We start from the raw sequence: 18,720 nt of genomic DNA, 5'->3' as shown, positions 1-18,720 counted from the left end.
TCCATTGGAATGGTAGACCATGCACTGCTGCTCTCGTCGTTATGCGGGACGGAGGTAGTGCTTTACTTTTGTCCCAATTTACCCGATATCCAGATAGAGGCTCAAATTCCTCTATGGTGGAAAGCAGTGTGGGTAGGGATGTTTCTAGGTAGGTCAGGGTTAATAGGATATTGTCTGCATAGAGATAAATTTTGGATAAACCCCCGGTTATTTGGATACCTTTTATCTGTTGGGAGGTCCGTATAGTAGCTGCCAAGGGTTCCTTGGCCAATAGGGATAGGAGTGGAGACTGGGCAGCCCTGACGAGTGCCTCTTCCATTGGGGAAGGGGTCTGATAAACCCCCGCAGTTAACCTGTGCTGTAGGATGGTCATATAATAAACGTACTTTAGAGATGAATTGTTCCCCTAGGCCAAAGTGTTTCATGGTGGTGAATAAATAGGGCCATTCGATGCGGTTGAATGCTTTCTCTGCGTCTAAGGATAACGCAAGGGCCTCTTCGGGCATATTTAGAGCTTCCAGTAGTGTATGATAGAGAGTGCGCATGTGGTTTCTGGAGGTGCGGCCGGGTACAAATCCCACTTGGGTGTTATGGATCAAAGATGCTTTCACTTTACGCAGGCGTGCTGCTAAAATGCTGGCTAGGAGTTTGACGTCTCCATTCAAGAGGGAGATGGGGCGATAGCTGCCGCAGAGGAGGGGATCTTTCCCTGGTTTAGGCCAGAACGACAATTGTAGCCCTATTGGATAAAGCTCCTAGGGAGCCTTCCTGACATGCTTCGGTTAATGCTCTATGAACTGCAATGATTGCCTCTTCTCCGGCCCATTTATAGAATTCCGCAGGGAATCCGTCCTCTCCTGGAGATTTATGATAGGGGAGGTTTGTTACAACTTGTGTTATCTCCTCTCTGCTTATATCACTGTTAAGGAGGGCTCTGCCTGCTTCCGACAAGCGAGGCAGGTTGGCCGCACTAAGAAATGTCTCTATCTGTGTCTGATCAGACGGCGTTTCCGACGTATAAAGGTGCTGGTAATACTTAGCAAACTTGTTCACAGTATCTTGTGGACATGTTAACACTGCCTCAGATGAGGATGTTCTGGCCGAAATGGCGGAAGCTGCCTCTCATTGTCGGAGCTGGGCCGCTGGAAGGCGTCCTGCTTTCTCTCCTTGTTCGTAATGACGGTCTCGCAGTTTCTGTAGTGCAAATTCTGCCTGGGATGTGAAGAGTTCATTGTGTGCTATTCTGGCTTGTTCTAAGGAGCGGCGTAGCCTAGGGGACGGTTGGGGGTATACTGTTTAGTGAGATTCTGAATTGTGGTCTCTAGGATGGATTGACGGGCTATTCGATCTTTGTTGGCCAATGCTGCGTCTCATCATATTGCCTCTGTCGCCTTTGCCGCTGCCCATAAGATCCATTTGGAGGTTACAGTACGTATGTTCTCTGTCATATATGTAGATACGTGTGCTCTTAATTGTTCGTTCCCTTGGGGGGAGCGGTATCTGCGTACAGCGAGGCGCCACGGTTTTCGGCCCGGGGGGGGGTGGAGGGGGGGGGGGGACAGGCCTACCTGAATCAAAGTTAGTACTGGGGAGTGGTCTGAAAGGCCACTGTCTCGGATGCTGGAATCCAGCACTCCGGGAATTACAGTGTGTGACACCAGAAAGTAGTCCAAGCGTGATTGGGTGCCATGGACGGACGATAAAGTGTATTCCTTATCTTTCGGGTGTTGTATTCTCCAACAGTCCACTAGGCCGACGTCCGTCGTTATGTCTGTCAGGAGTGCTCTGTCGTGGCTGTTGCCTATATCAATGGGGCCTGTCCTGTCCAGTATTGCGTCTTGGGCAAGGTTCCAGTCTCCCCCGATTTATATATCGGGCTGTCCCGATTTCTGTCAAGAGGCGGTTTAGTTGTAGGAAGAATGCGCGTTTTGAACAATAGTCACAACTATCTCTTTTGTTCAAGTTGTGTTTGTTATGATACGATGGGTTATGGGAGGAGGGGGTGCAGCTGGCGGGGGTCGGAAATGCACTCTAGGGAAGAGAACAAGAGAGAAAAGGTAGAGGTTGGAGAGGGGAAGGGAGAAGCGGAGTGGGTAGGAGAAAGTTCTGTAGGCGGCGGGTCCGGCTCCTCTCTGGGCTACCGCATCGTCGGGATGGTCCCTATTGGGGGGGGGGGCCAGAAGGGGGGGGAAGGCAGTTACTAGTCGGCTATCTGCATGTTAATGGCAATGAGATGCGTAGGGGTCTTGATTGTGTAACAAGGGTCAGGGGGCAAGTCTAATACTTATTGCCGGTCGGTAATGATGGTTGTCATGTTTACTCGTTTGTGACTGGAATATGTATTTTTAGGGGTAGGGAGGGAGGGTAATGAATTATCCTTTTGCTAGGTGGTATTGTTGATTATTAACTATTTGTGAGGGGGTGATGGCAGGTTGGGAGGGAGGGAAGGGCATAAAAAGTTTGTACGGGGTGGGGCTTGGTGAATATTAAATGATTTATGGTGTTTCTGGGGATAGGGGAGGGTGAGGGTGTACAGGGATGGTGTGATTGGGTTGGGAGGGTCCTGTGGTGGTATTGTCGGGCGAGGACAGAGTTTACAGAAGGGAGAGGGTATTCAATTAATGGAAGGTTGGGGCGGGAAGGGGGTGGAAGCAGCAAAGGGGCAAACTGAGTTATGTAACTTTAGTACCTATGTGGATAGAGGTGCAGAGTGTTATGGGTACGCAGTATACCCCGGGTCCCTCTCCCTCACTCCAACATCACATTTTTATCTACTTCAACATTTTTATAACCTATTAATTCTTATTAACTTTAACATTATACGCCCTTATGACTATTGTTACCTTGTTATGTTATGATCTGTTGATCTGGGTATCGGTCTATGTATCGTACGGCAAGCAGTGAATGCAGCATAGTTCTGTGGTGTGTGAAAACATTGTGTGGTCTGCCCCCTTATTGGTGTCCTGTCAAATATTATTACATCATAATACTGTTATGGGGTGGGTAGTAATCGGGTATCGACAGTTTAGTAGTGTGGTGCGTACTACCCTTATAATCGTCCTTCCTAGCGGGAGTTCACAGATGTCCGTGATAAATGGTCTGTGGACGGTTGAGCACATCCCGGGAGGGGTATTTACCTTATTTGTGTTGCGATACCTTAGTGTGTGGGGCCCCTTGTATTTGTGCTATGCTATATTATGTCTTCTTTTGTAGGTTCAGTGTGTGGTGTTAACAGGTGTGTTGATATTCAATGGGTATATTGTATTACATGTGTCAAGGGATAAATTAATGTTCGGTGGCATGTGTAGCTGCAGATACACATGCTGTGCATAGTCCGCCGTCTGGTGTTGGGTCGGAGTGTTACAAGTTGTTTTTCTTCGAAGAAGTCTTTTCGAGTCACGAGACCGAGGGACTCCTCCCACTTCGGTTCCATTGCACATGGGCATCGACTCCATCTTAGATTGTTTTTTTTCCGCCATCGGGTTCGGACGTGTTCCTTTTCACTCCGTGTTTCGGGTCGGAAAGTTAGTTAGAATCAACGGAAAATTTGTCGGTATTGTTTCGTTTGGTATCGGGATAGTTAGGGCAAATCGACACCGAGCCTTAAAGAGCTCCGGTAACCCTTCGGGGTATTTTCGATCCCCCGTCGGGGCCTGGTCGGCCCGACCGCATGCAACATCGAGACTGATGGAACGGACCCCGTTCCGATTCTGTCCTAAATGCCACAGTAAATATCTTATACAGACCAACATTTGGTCTGTAACTTGTGCCTGTCCCCCGAGCACAAGGAAGAGTCGTGTGAGGCCTGTCGCGCGTTTCGGTCGAGAAAAATGCTCAGGGACCGAAGAGCCAGGAGGTTGCAGATGGCTTTCACGCCGACAGGACAACAAGGGTTCGAGGAGGAGGAAGAAGAAGAAACTTTCTCCATCCGTGAATCGGATTCCGAAGAATTCGACGAGCAACCAACCGTGAGGAAGACGTCGAAAGAAAGATCACACGAGAAAACAGACAAAGCCCAGGGGATGCCACTGCCAACAGGCCATGGCATAACCCATAAAGTAGGTGACTGTCCATCGGCACCGAAAAAGGGCGAGCTGGTGCCGAAATCGTCCGACTCAGGTCGAGACACAGGCACGCAACACTCTCGGGACCGAGAGAGTGGTGCAGAAAAGGCTCGACACCAAGATAGCGGCACCGAAGCTACTCGACACAGACAGCGGCACCGAAGCTGCTCGGCACAGAGATAACGGCACCGAAGATGGTCGGCACCGAGAGGCCAAGACACCGAAAAAGAGAAAGATCTCGTCGGAGCCGAAAACAACTAAAGACACGGTTTCGGTGCCAAAACACCCGGCAACCGAACCAAAAACCAGTTCCTGCTCAGAGGAACAATCACTGTCCTCCCAACTAAAAAGACACAGATTTGAGGAGGAATTACAAACTACAGAGGTAGATCACACGCAACAGCGGATCTTTATCCAAAGGGGTACATGGAAAATCAGCACTCTTCCCCCAATCAGAAGGAAAAGGAAGCTTGACTTCCAGCAACAAGACAAGCCACCATAAGCAAAGGTGGTAAAGAGGGCAACTCCACCACCCTCTCCACCACAGTCAACTCATGTATCACCGGCACAGACTCCACCACAATCACCAGCTCATACCACCATGAGCCAGGATGATCAGGCAGCATGGGACCTCTATGATGCTCCAGTATCGGACAATAGTCCAGAGTCGTACCCAACTAAACCCTCACCACCTGAGGACAGTACAGCATATGCACAGGTGGTAGCTAGGGCAGACGAATTTCATAATGTGTATCTACATTCGGAGCCTATTGAGGATGACTTCCTCTTTAACACCCTGTCCTCCACCCACAGCCATTATCAAAGCCTTCCCATGCTCCCGGGAATGCTAAGGCACGCTAAACAGATTTTCAAGGAGCCTGTTAAAAGCAGAGCAATAACTCCAAGGGTGGAGAAAAAATACAAGGCACCACCCACAGACCCTGCTTTTATTACATCACAACTGACACCAGATTCAGTAGTCGTAGGAGCAGCTCGTAAAAGAGCCAACTCGCAAACATCAGGCGACGCACCACCTCCGGACAAGGAGAGCCGCAAGTTTGATGCAGCTGGGAAAAGGGTTGCGGCACAAGCTGCAAATCAGTGGCGCATCGCCAACTCGCAAGCACTCCTAGCGCGATACGACAGGGCCCATTGGGACGAGATGCAACATCTCATCGAGCACCTCCCCAAAGAATTCCAGAAACGAGCGAAACAAGTGGTTGAAGAGGGGCAAAATATCTCCAACAACCAAATACGTTCTTCTATGGATGCAGCAGATACAGCTGCAAGAACAATAAATACTGCTGTGACAATAAGGAGGCACGCATGGCTGCGCACATCTGGCTTCAAACCTGAGATACAACAGGCAGTGCTCAATATGCCGTTCAATGAACAGCAATTGTTTGGCCCAGAAGTGGACACTGCAATTGAAAAATTAAAGAAGGACACTGACACAGCCAAAGCCATGGGTGCACTCTATTCCCCGCAGGGCAGAGGCACATTTGGCACATTTCGCAAAACAACTTTCAGAGGAGGGTTTCGAGGTCAAGCCACAGAAGCCAGCACCTCACAAACAAGACCACCTACCTACCAGGGACAATATCAAAGGGGTGGCTTTCGAGGCCAATACAGAGGGGGCCAATTCCCAAGAAACCGGGGAAAGTTTCAGGGTCCCAAAACCCCTCAAAATAAACAGTGACTCACAAGTCACACAACCCCTTCACACAACACCAGTGGGGGGAAGACTAAGCCAGTTCCACAAATCATGGGAGGAAATAACAGACACTTGGGTCTTAGCAATTATCCAACATGGTTATTGCATAGAATTTCTCCAACTCCCTCCAAACGTCCCACCGAAAACACACAATATGTCAAAACAGCATTTAGACCTTCTAGGACTAGAAGTTCAAGCATTACTGCAAAAAGACGCAATAGAATTGGTACCAAAAACACAAAAGAACACAGGAGTTTACTCACTGTACTTTCTAATACCAAAAAAGGACAAAAGTCTGAGACCAATATTAGATCTCAGAACACTAAACACCTACATCAAATCAGACCACTTTCACATGGTCACGTTACAAGACGTAATACCACTACTGAAACAGCAAGACTACATGACAACGTTAGATCTAAAAGACGCGTATTTCCATATACTGATACATCCCTCGCACAGGAAATACCTAAGGTTCGTATTCAAAGGAATACATTACCAATTCAAAGTGTTGCCATTCGGAATAACAACAGCACCAAGAGTCTTTACAAAATGTCTAGCAGTAGTAGCTGCACATATCAGGAGGCAGCAAATACACGTGTTCCCGTACCTAGACGATTGGTTAATCAAAACCAACTTGCTAACAAAGTGTTCACACCACACAGATTATGTTATACAAACCCTTTACAAACTGGGTTTCTCCATCAACTATGCAAAGTCACACCTTTTGCCGTGTCAAACACAGCAATACTTAGGAGCGACAATCAACACAACAAAAGGGATAGCAGCTCCAAGTCCACAAAGGGTTCAAAATTTTCACAAGGTGATACAAGCTATGTATCCAACACAAAAGATACACGCAAAGATGGTATTAAAACTCCTAGGCATGATGTCCTCATGCATAGCCATTGTCCCAAACGCAAGATTGCACATGCGGCCCTTACAACAGTGCCTAGCATCACAATGGTCACATGCACAGGGTCACCTTCTAGATCTGGTGTTGATAGACCGCCAAACATACATCTCGCTTCTATGGTGGAACAGTACAAATTTAAACAAAGGGGGGCCTTTCCAAGACCCAGTGCCACAATACGTGATAACAGATGCTTCCATGACAGGGTGGGGAGCACACCTCAATCAACACAGCATCCAAGGACAATGGGACGTACATCAAAGAAAGTTTCATATAAATCACCTAGAATTGTTAGCAGTATTTCTAGCGTTGAAAGCATTCCAACCAATGATAACCCACAAATACATTCTTGTCAAAACAGACATGACGACAATGTATTATTTAAACAAACAGGGGGGAACACAATCGACACAGTTGTGTCTCCTAACACAAAAAATATGGCATTGGGCAATTCACAACCACATTCGCCTAATAGGATAGTTTATTCCAGGGATCCAGAACCAGCTAGCAGACAATCTCTCTCGGGATCACCAACATGTCCACGAATGGGAAATTCACCCCCAAATCCTGAACACTTACTTCCAAATTTGGGGAACACCTCAAATAGATCTATTTGCAACAAAAGAAAACGCAAAATGCCAAAACTTTGCATCCAGGTACCCACACCGGCAATCTCAAGGCAATGCTCTATGGATGAATTGGTCAGGGATATTTGCGTACGCTTTTCCCCCTCTCCCTCTCCTTCCATATCTAGTAAACAGATTGAGTCAAAACAAACTCAAACTCATACTAATAGCACCAACATGGGCAAGACAACCTTGGTATACCACACTACTAGACCTGTCAGTAGTACCTCATGTCAAACTACCTAACAGGCCAGATCTGTTAACACAACACAAACAACAGATCAGGCATCCAAACCCAGCATCGCTGAATCTAGCAATTTGGCTCCTGAAATCCTAGAATTTGGACACTTGAACCTCACACAAGAGTGTATGGAGGTCATAAAACAAGCTAGAAGACCATCCACTAGACACTGCTACGCAAGTAAATGGAAAAGATTTGTTTGTTACTGCCATAATAATCAAGTCCAACCATTGCATGCATCTCCAAAAGATGTAGTAGGATATTTACTACATTTACAAAAATCAAATCTAGCTTTCTCTTCCATAAAAATACATCTCGCAGCAATATCTGCTTACCTGCAGATTACTCATTCAACTTCCCTATTTAGAATATCTGTCATTAAAGTGTTTATGGAGGGCCTAAAGAGAATTATACCACCAAGGACACCACCTGTTCCTTCATGGAACCTCAACATTGTCTTGACAAGGCTCATGGGTCCACCTTTCGAACCCATGCATTCTTGTGAAATGCAATACTTAACGTGGAAAGTTGCATTTCTCATTGCCATCACATCTCTAAGAAGAGTAAGTGAAATACAGGCGTTTACCATACAAGAACCATTTATTCAAATACACAAAAATAAGGTCGTTCTAAGAACAAATCCAAAATTCTTACCAAAGGTTCTTCCCACAGCCAGATTAAATAGATGAAAGAGCACTACATACATTAGACATCAAGAGAGCGCTAATGTACTACATTGACAGGACAAAAGAAATTAGGAAGACAAAACAACTATTTATTGCCTTCCAAAAACCTCAGACAGGAAATCCAATTTCAAAACAAGGTATCGCCAGATGGATAGTAAAGTGCATCCAAACCTGCTATCTTAAAGCAAAGAGAGAACTGCCTATTACACCAAAGGCACACTCAACCAGAAAGAAAGGTGCTACTATGGCCTTTCTAGGAAATATTCCAATGACCGAAATATGTAAGGCAGCAACATGGTCTACGCCTCATACATTTACTAAACACTACTGTGTAGATGTGTTATCTGCACAACAGGCCACAGTAGGTCAAGCCGTACTAAGAACTTTATTTCAAACTACTTCCACTCCTACAGGCTGAACCACCGCTTTTGGGGAGATAACTGCTTACTAGTCTATGCACAGCATGTGTATCTGCAGCTACACATGCCACCAAACTGAAAATGTCACTTACCCAGTGTACATCTGTTCGTGGCATTAGTCGCTGCAGATTCACATGCGCCCACCCTCCTCCCCGGGAGCCTGTAGCCGTTTAGAAATAGATCTTGAACATTTGTACATTTGTAAATATATTACATTAAACCTTCATTTTGTACATACGTATTTATTCCATTGCATGGGCACTATTATTAGCATACACAACTCCTACCTCACCCTCTGCGGGGAAAACAATCTAAGATGGAGTCGACACCCATGCGCAATGGAACCGAAGTGGGAGGAGTCCCTCGGTCTCGTGACTCGAAAAGACTTCTTCGAAGAAAAACAACTTGTAACACTCCGACCCAACACCAGACGGCGGACTATGCACAGCATGTGAATCTGCAGCGACTAATGCCACGAACAGATGTACACTGGGTAAGTGACATTTTCAATATCCTTTTGTGTCCTAATCGCGGCCCCGTAAAACCTGGTTGTAGGAAGTTGGCTCTGTATGTGCTATTTCAAAGTAAGGAATAGCATGCACAGAGTCCAAGGGTTCCCCTTAGAGGTAAAATAGTGGTAAAAAGAGATAATACTAATGCTCTATTTTGTGGTAGTGTGGTCGAGCAGTAGGCTTATCCAAGGAGTAGTGTTAAGCATTTGTTGTACATACACACAGACAATAAATGAGGTACACAAACTCCGAGACAAATCCAGCCAATAGGTTTTGTATAGAAAAATATCTTTTCTTAGTTTATTTTAAGAACCACAGGTTCAAATTTAACATGTAATATCTTATTTGAAAGGTATTGCAGGTAAGTACATTAGGAACTTTGAATCATTTCAATTGCATGTATACTTTTCAAGTTATTCACAAATAGCTATTTTAAAAGTGGACACTTAGTGCAATTTTCACAGTTCCTGGGGGAGGTAAGTTTTTGTTAGTTTTACCAGGTAAGTACGACACTTACAGGGTTCAGTTCTTGGTCCAAGGTAGCCCACCGTTGGGGGTTCAGAGCAACCCCAAAGTTACCACACCAGCAGCTTAGGGCCGGTCAGGTGCAGAGTTCAAAGTGGTGCCCAAAACGCATAGGCTAGAATGGAGAGAAGGGGGTGCCCCGGTTCCGGTCTGCTTGCAGGTAAGTACCCGCGTCTTCGGAGGGCAGACCAGGGGGGTTTTGTAGGGCACCGGGGGGGACACGAGTCCACACAGAAATTTCACCCTCAGCGGCGCGGGGGCGGCCGGGTGCAGTGTTAGAACAAGCGTCGGGTTCGCAATGTAAGTCAATGAGAGATCACGGGATCTCTTCAGCGCTGCAGGCAGGCAAGGGGGGGCTTCCTCGGGGAAACCTCCACTTGGGCAAGGGAGAGGGACTCCTGGGGGTCACGTCTGCGGTGAAAGTCCGGTCCTGGGGACTGCGGGTGCAGGGTCTTTTCCAGGCGTCGGGACTTAGGTTTCAGAGAGTCGCGGTCAGGGGAAACCTCGGGATTCCCTCTGCAGGCGGCGCTGTGGGGGCTCAGGGGGGACAGGTTTTGGTACTCACAGTCGTAGAGTAGTCCGGGGGTCCTCCCTGAGGTGTTGGTTCTCCACCAGCCGAGTCTGGGTCGCCGGGTGCAGTGTTGCAAGTCTCACGCTTCTTGCGGGGAGTTGCAGGGTTCTTTAAAGCTGCTTCTTGAAACAAAGTTGCAGTCTTTTTTAGAGCAGGTCCGCTGTCCTCGGGAGTTTCTTGTCGTCGAAGCAGGGCAGTCCTCAGAGGATTCAGAGGTCGCTGGTCCCTTTGGAAGGCGTCGCTGGAGCAGAGTTCTTTGGAAGGCAGGAGACAGGCCGGTGAGTTTCTGGAGCCAAGGCAGTTGTTGTCTTCTGGTCTTCCTCTGCAGGGGTTTTCAGCTGGGCAGTCCTTCTTCTTGTTGTTGCAGGAATCTAATTTTCTAGGGTTCAGGGTAGCCCTTAAATACTAAATTTAAGGACGTGTTTAGGTCTGGGGGGTTAGTAGCCAATGGCTACTAGCCCTGAGGGTGGGTACACCCTCTTTGTGCCTCCTCCCAAGGGGAGGGGGTCACAATCCTAACCCTATTGGGGGAATCCTCCATCTGCAAGATGGAGGATTTCTAAAAGTTAGTCACCTCAGCTCAGGACACCTTAGGGGCTGTCCTGACTGGCCAGTGACTCCTCCTTGTTATTCTCATTATTTTCTCCGGCCTTGCCGCCAAAAGTGGGGGCCGGGGCCGGAGGGGGCGGGCAACTCCACTAGCTGGAGTGTCCTGCGGGGCTGTGACAAAGGGGTGAGCCTTTGAGGCTCACTGCCAGGTGTTACAGCTCCTGCCTGGGGGAGGTGTTAGCATCTCCACCCAGGGCAGGCTTTGTTATTGGCCTCAGAGTGACAAAGGCACTCTCCCCATGGGGCCAGCAACATGTCTCTAGTGTGGCAGGCTGCTGGAACTAGTCAGCCTACACAGATAGTCGGTTAAGTTTCAGGGGGCACCTCTAAGGTGCCCTCTGGGGTGTATTTTGCAATAAAATGTACACTGGCATCAGTGTGCATTTATTGTGCTGAGAAGTTTGATACCAAACTTCCCAGTTTTCAGTGTAGCCATTATGGTGCTGTAGAGTTCGTGTTTGACAAACTCCCAGACCATATACTCTTATGGCTACCCTGCACTTACAATGTCTAAGGTTTTGTTTAGACACTGTAGGGGTACCATGCTCATGCACTGGTACCCTCACCTATGGTATAGTGCACCCTGCCTTAGGGCTGTAAGGCCTGCTAGAGGGGTGTCTTACCTATACTGCATAGGCAGTGAGAGGCTGGCATGGCACCCTGAGGGGAGTGCCATGTCGACTTACTCGTTTTGTTCTCACCAGCACACACAAGCTGGTAAGCAGTGTGTCTGTGCTGAGTGAGAGGTCTCCAGGGTGGCATAAGACATGCTGCAGCCCTTAGAAACCTTCCTTGGCATCAGGGCCCTTGGTACTAGAAGTACCAGTTACAAGGGACTTATCTGGATGCCAGGGTCTGCCAATTGTGGATACAAAAGTACAGGTTAGGGAAAGAACACTGGTGCTGGGGCCTGGTTAGCAGGCCTCAGCACACTTTCAATTGTAAACATAGCATCAGCAAAGGCAAAAAGTCAGGGGGCAACCATGCCAAGGAGGCATTTCCTTACAGGTGCCCTCTGGGGTGTATTTCACAATAAAATGTACACTGGCATCAGTGTGCATTTATTGTCCTGAGAAGTTTGATACCAAACTTCCCAGTTTTCAGTGTAGCCATTATGGTGCTGTGTAGTCCGTGTTTGACAGACTCCCAGACCATATACTCTTATGGCTACCCTGCACTTACAATGTCTAAGGTTTGGCTTAGACACTGTAGGGGCACAGTACTCATGCACTGGTGCCCTCACCTATGGTATAGTGCACCCTGCCTTAGGGCTGTAAGGCCTACTAGAGGGGTGACTTATCTATACTGCATAGGCAGTGTGAGGTTGGCATGGCACCCTGAGGGGAGTGCCATGTCGACTTACTCGTTTTGTTCTCACCAGCACACACAAGCTGGTAAGCAGTGTGTCTGTGCTGAGTGACATAAGACATGCTGCAGCCCTTAGAGACCTTCCCTGGCATCAGGGCCCTTGGTACCAGGGGTACCAGTTACAAGGGACTTACCTGGATGCCAGGGTGTGCCAATTGTGGAATCAAAAGTACAGGTTAGGGAAAGAACACTGGTGCTGGGGCCTGGTTAGCCGGCCTCAGCACACTTTCAATTCAAAACATAGCATCAGCAAAGGCAAAAAGTCAGGGGGTAACCATGCCAAGGAGGCATTTCCTTACACCCTGTATTGTCCAGGTGTATTTGCGTGTGTATAATAATCAACTGCTAGAAATGTGACCCAAGAATAGAAGAGTTCTGTTCTATAAGCTGGATGGGCATTTACCACAAATGTGACCAGACTCCCCTGGGCCCTTGCGCCGTTTGCTAAGAAATGTGCAGTCAGAGGTTGTCTCTCATTGACTGCTATTACTATCTGCTGTGGATTCGCCATACTAGATCGAAGAAATGTTCAGAGAAGGCACACCAAATAGGGTTTTCCTCTTTAAGTTCAAGCTAGAACAACCTCCAGACTCAGATAGGATAGTCTACGTAGCTGGGGTGGAAATCCTCAGTACCACGGACGTCTCCGTATACAGTATTGAGGCATCATTGTAGATAATGAGACAGAGATACACTCCGGAGGACCCGAAAATTAGAGCCTGACCAAACGTTGGCAGCGCCATGTCGCATAGCCTCATTATTCTAATGAGACTACTGGATTTTGCGCTGCAGAATGGCCCGCGGTGTGGGAGACTAAGTCGAATCCACTGCGGGTAATGCCTGTCGCTCCAATCCGGGGTTTTGCTCCAGCTAAATAGCCGTGCCTCATCTCTATTCAAGGATAGGGATGACTAGGCAGCAGAGCACATGACATAATTGGTTTCTCAGGGAAGCCGTGGTCACTCAGTTCTTATCCTTTTCTCTGTTTCATTTAGCCTCATATATAAATAACAATAGAGGTAGTATATGTTTTAATAATGAATTTAATAAAACTACTGCATCTTAGATAGCAATGTGTGAGCTGCAATAACCAGGACGACACAACATGACAGTATTAAAATTGTGACAAGAAGAGTGAAACATAAAAATGTTATCATATTGTCACTATTGCCAATAGACTAACTCCTACCTAAGCTATCATAGAGCACAGCATGTTAAGCTCTAATTCGGCTATTCAGGTTCCCCTGGGAAGACATCATCCCCCATACCTGAGCAAAGGCCTGTGGTCTACGTTAGCATCTGTAGCGAAGCATTCAGCAATTAGCATACAGTCGTGGTTCTCTGGCTGGAATCTGCCTCTAACGTTTAAGGGTCAAGGAAGTGTTTTTATAACAACACAACTGATGTTCTGGTAAAATGTCCCTAAGTAAGGATGTGTTTTTTCTACGAATGTTGGAGACTAAACTTCTACCACGTTCACCGGCAATGTACCGTGCTGTAGCCTTGGAAGAAGCAGAGTGATCAATAATGTCTTTTTTAAGAACAGTGTGCTGATGTAGGCAAAAACAGTTAAACAGAAAATAAAACAAGACCGTAAAAGTGGCTATTGTAACAATAATAAAATGAAGCTGAATAAAATATATCTAGGTTAAGGTGCACAGTGGCTTGGCCTAGTGTGTTAAAATAATGTGCATAGAGCTATGGCTAAAATGGCTACACAACACTTCCATTGGGTTTAACTTCTACTAGATTAGTTAGTGATATCCACACTTTCACAATCAGACCTCCTTTTATATTTACTTTAGGGGATAGTATGCCCCTTGTACCAAACTAAAGTTTATTCTAGAAGGGACCAAGTTTCATGTGCAAAAAAGAAAACTGCATTCCTTACTATCCTGAGACATTCCTTAGACATTGACTTTTCTGTATCATTCTGTCAGTTAGACCAACTCTTTGGCCACCTACAAAGAGATTATCCCTGCTCAAAACATGGACTAGCCCTGTCAGCTTAATCTACAGTGTGTGGCTTCAGTTGCAGCCCTTTATGCCTGAATTACGCTGTGGGCTGTTGGTAGAGCTGCAACATGGAAGAGTTGCAACATCTTTATGAACCATTACTGCCTGAATGCAGATGCTACCAGAGGGGTGATTGTCAGGTGGGTTTTACGTTGTTCGTTTTTTTTTTGTTGCTGAGCCTCTTCTTAAATCTGTTTTTTGGTAAACAGCTGTAATATCCATTTCATAATAACAGTATTTTACACGTTGTTGTAGGTTGATAATCTGTAAGGTACTGCTTGCTGTTCAGATTCAAGCATGAGCATCTGTGAAAGATCCAGGTCTTTGAAAACTAATTACAGGAAAGTAACTTGGGTTCTCCCTTCTTTCACTCTACATCGTTAGAGGTTTCTTCTTTTGTTCACTTAGAATTTTGCATCTCCAGAGAGGTAAAGAGCACGTATGTCTTTGTATTTGGAAATTCAGTATGTACTGAACATTTTTCTTTTTCTTTTACAGGAAACCTTTGAAATTGACTCTGATTCAGAAGCTTTGTCTATAATGACCCTTACGCAGAACCTTTCAGAGTCTTTAAAGACCTACTGCTTAGAAAAAGCAAGCTCTGTGAGTATAATTTTGATATGAAGTTTTGGTATGGTATGTTTGGTATGCCAGGATGTATATTAAAAAAAGAGTAATTGGTATTTCATTATTGAAAAATTAAAATGAAGCCTCTCCCTTCCCTCTTTCCAATCATTTTTCTGTTAAATTTCGCCCAAGATGAGTATATCCCCATCCTATCTAGTGAAACAGAATAAAATTCACTGTTTGAGGCCGCTTCGTCAGGTTCTGAATCAGTCAGATGTTACCCGACATTACATAGTAAAAGGTATTGTAGGTGACCCCTGGGGTCCCAGGAACGCAAAGCTGTTGCAAGCCTATCGAAGTTGCCTGGTATTCCTTAGTAGCGAGTGTAACTGGTACAGATTTTCCGAGTCAGCACGAGTATTAAGAGGCCCACCCTAGAATAAAATGTAGAAGTGGCTCCTGGTTGAAACCGGGTTACTGGTATTCTGTTCAGTGTTCAAGGTGTAGTTAACTGAAGTCTTGGGTCAAGCTTAACTAAGTTGGAAACTGATATTGACTACCAGGCCATTCATAGTCTGCAAATCATGATTAGGGTGCCTGTTTCAGGCCTGGATATCTTGGACAAATTGCTGCCTTACGTTGACACTTCCCTGCAGGATATTCCCTAAGTAACACCTGAGCAGCAATAGTGACATTTTGAGTTGCTCACCTCAGAACAGGAGAAAATTTGGAGGTTTAAAACTTGGATTGGTTCACAAATTGCATGTCATACCCTGAGGTAATTATATGTTCGATGGCATCTGTCGCTGTAGATACACATGGTATGCATGAGCTCGCCATCTGGTGTTGGGTCGGAGTGTTACAAGTTGTTTTTCTTCGAAGAAGTGTTTTCGAGTCACGGGACCGAGTGACTCCTCCTTCTGTGCTCATTGCGCATGGGCGTCGACTCCATCTTCGATTGTTTTCTTTCCGCCATCGGGTTCGGACGTGTTCCTGTCGCTCCGAGTTTCGGAACGGAAAGATAGCTGAAACCAGAAGATTTTCGACGGTATCGTTGCGATCCGGTTCGAGATAGACACATACGACGACGCGTTGAACATCGAAGCGCTTCGGTGCCCTTCGGGGTAGATTTCGGCACCCCGTCGGGGCCTAGTCGGCCCGACCGCGTGGAGAACAACGCCGATGGAACGGACCCCGTTTCGATTCTGCCCCGAATGCCACAACAAATATCCTTATACGGACCTACACTCGGTCTGTAACCTGTGCCTGTCACCCGAGCACAGCGAAGAATCCTGTGAGGCCTGTCGGGCGTTCCGGTCCCGAAAAACTCTGCGCGACCGTCGAGCGAGAAGACTGCAGATGGCGTCCACGCCAAAGGAGCGTCGACAGTTCGAGACAGAAGAGGAACAGGAGGAATCCTTTTCCATCCAGGATTCAGACTCCGACGAGCTAGACTCTACAAAAACTGTGAGTAAGACGTCGAGATCAGAACTTAAAAAAGGAAAGAAGGCCCAGGGGACGCCACTGCCAACCGGCCATGGCTCCACCCAAATTCTCGGTGACCAACAATCGGCACCGAAAAAGGCCCATTCAGTGTCGAGATCGTCCAACTTCGGTCGAGACACCGGCACGCAGCCTCCTCGGGACCGAGAGAGTGCTAAACAGAAGCATCGACGAGAGTTCGGTGTCGACACGGATCGACGCCGAGACAGTGGCGCCGAAGACCATAGAGGCCAAGAATTTTCGGCACAGAAAAAGAGGAAGGTTACCTCGGAGCCGAAAAAACAATCAACAGGGTTTTCGGAGCTGAAAAAAGCGACATCAGACCCTGTTTCAGGCTCCTATACTGAAGAGCATTCTATGTCTTCACAAATGAAGAAACATAGATTTGAACAAGAACTGCAATCCACTGACGTGGATCACACGCAAAAGCGTATCTTTATTCAGCAGGGGACTGGGAAGATCAGTACCCTTCCACCTGTCAAACGAAAGAGAACGCTTCAGTTTACTCCTCAGCAACAAACAGCACAAAAGGTAACACCTCCTCCCTCGCCTCCACCTGTAACTCCGGCTTCGCCAACTTACACCCCGTCACATTCGCCAGCTCACACCGCCATGAGCCACGATGACCAAGATCAGGATGCGTGGGACTTGTACGACGCACCAGTGTCTGATAACAGCCCAGACACATACCCAACTAGGCCATCACCACCGGAAGACAGCACAGCCTACTCACAAGTGGTGGCTAGAGCAGCACTATTCCATAATGTGGAACTACACTCGGAACAAGTAGAGGATGATTTTTTATTTAACACCCTCTCTTCAACCCACAGCTCCTACCAAAGCCTGCCGATGCTCCCAGGCATGCTACGCCATGCAAAGGACATTTTCAAGGAGCCAGTTAAAAGTAGGGCAGTGACGCCTAGGGTGGACAAAAAGTATAAGGCGCCTCCTACGGACCCTGTATTCATCACCTCTCAGCTGCCACCAGATTCTGTGGTGGTAGGGGCTGCCAGAAAACGGGCAAATTCACACACTTCTGGGGATGCACCTCCCCCTGATAAAGAAAGCAGGAAATTTGATGCAGCCGGGAAGAGGGTTGCTGTCCAAGCAGCAAACCAGTGGCGCATCGCAAATTCACAAGCGCTGCTAGCGCGATACGACAGAGCCCACTGGGATGAGATGCAGCATCTCATTGAACATCTCCCAAAAGATCTGCAAAAAAGAGCAAAACAGGTTGTTGAGGAAGGTCAAAACATTTCCAACAATCAAATACGCTCCTCCATGGATGCAGCAGACACGGCCGCAAGGACCATTAATACGTCGGTTACCATCCGTAGGCACGCATGGCTCAGAACGTCTGGATTCAAGCCAGAAATTCAGCAGGCAGTGCTTAACATGCCAGTAAACGAAAAACTTCTGTTCGGTCCGGAGGTCGACACAGCCATAGAAAAGCTCAAGAAGGACACTGACACTGCCAAGGCCATGGGCGCACTCTACTCCCCGCAGAGCAGAGGATCTTATAACACCTTCCGCAAAACACCTTTTAGAGGAGGGTTTCGGGGTCAGGCCACACAAGCTAGCACCTCACAGTCCGCACCGCCCACCTACCAGGGACAGTACAGGGGAGGTTTTCGGGGCCAGTATAGAGGGGGGCAATTCCCTAGGAATAGAGGAAGATTTCAAAGCCCCAAAACCACTACCAACAAGCAGTGACTCACACGTCACTCACCCCTCCCACATAACACCAGTGGGGGGGAGAATACGTCAATATTACGAAGCATGGGACAAAATAACTACAGACACATGGGTCCTAGCAATTATCCAACATGGTTATTGCATAGAATTCATGCAATTCCCTCCAGACATACCACCAAAATCACAAAATTTATCAAAATACCATTCACAGCTTCTAGAGATAGAAGTTCAAGCACTACTGCAAAAAAATGCAATAGAATTAGTACCAAGCACACAAATAAACACAGGAGTTTATTCACTGTACTTCTTCATACCAAAAAAGGACGAAACACTGAGACCAATTCTAGACCTCAGGGTAGTAAACACATTCATCAAATCAGACCACTTTCACATGGTCACACTACAAAAAGTGTTACCATTGCTCAAAAAACACGACTACATGACAACCCTAGACCTCAAGGACGCATATTTCCATATACCAATACATCAATCACACAGGAAATATCTAAGGTTTGTATTCAAACGAATACATTACCTATTCAAAGTATTGCCTTTTGGTTTAACAACCGCTCCAAGAGTATTCACAAAATGCCTAGCAGTAGTCGCTGCACACATCAGAAGGCAGCAAATACATGTGTTCCCGTATCTAGACGACTGGCTAATCAAAACCAGTTCGCTCACACAATGCTCA

At 46.8% G+C, this 18,720-nt stretch overlaps 1 protein-coding gene across 1 annotated transcript in view; it reads left to right on the top strand.

Annotated features, from left to right (window-relative positions):
* The window catches only part of LOC138282351 (uncharacterized), a 453,679-nt gene that overhangs the window by 330,710 nt on the left and 104,249 nt on the right, over window positions 1-18,720 (top strand). Inside the window, exon 10 of the mRNA XM_069219772.1 lies at window positions 14,763-14,867. Coding sequence (XP_069075873.1) covers window positions 14,763-14,867 — 105 coding nt within the window. The remainder of the gene's footprint in view (window positions 1-14,762; window positions 14,868-18,720) is intronic.

This window comes from Pleurodeles waltl, chromosome 2_2 (assembly GCF_031143425.1).
Source record: "Pleurodeles waltl isolate 20211129_DDA chromosome 2_2, aPleWal1.hap1.20221129, whole genome shotgun sequence".
NCBI classification, from domain to species: domain Eukaryota; kingdom Metazoa; phylum Chordata; class Amphibia; order Caudata; family Salamandridae; genus Pleurodeles; species Pleurodeles waltl.
This window is presented reverse-complemented; position numbering and strand designations above follow the sequence as displayed.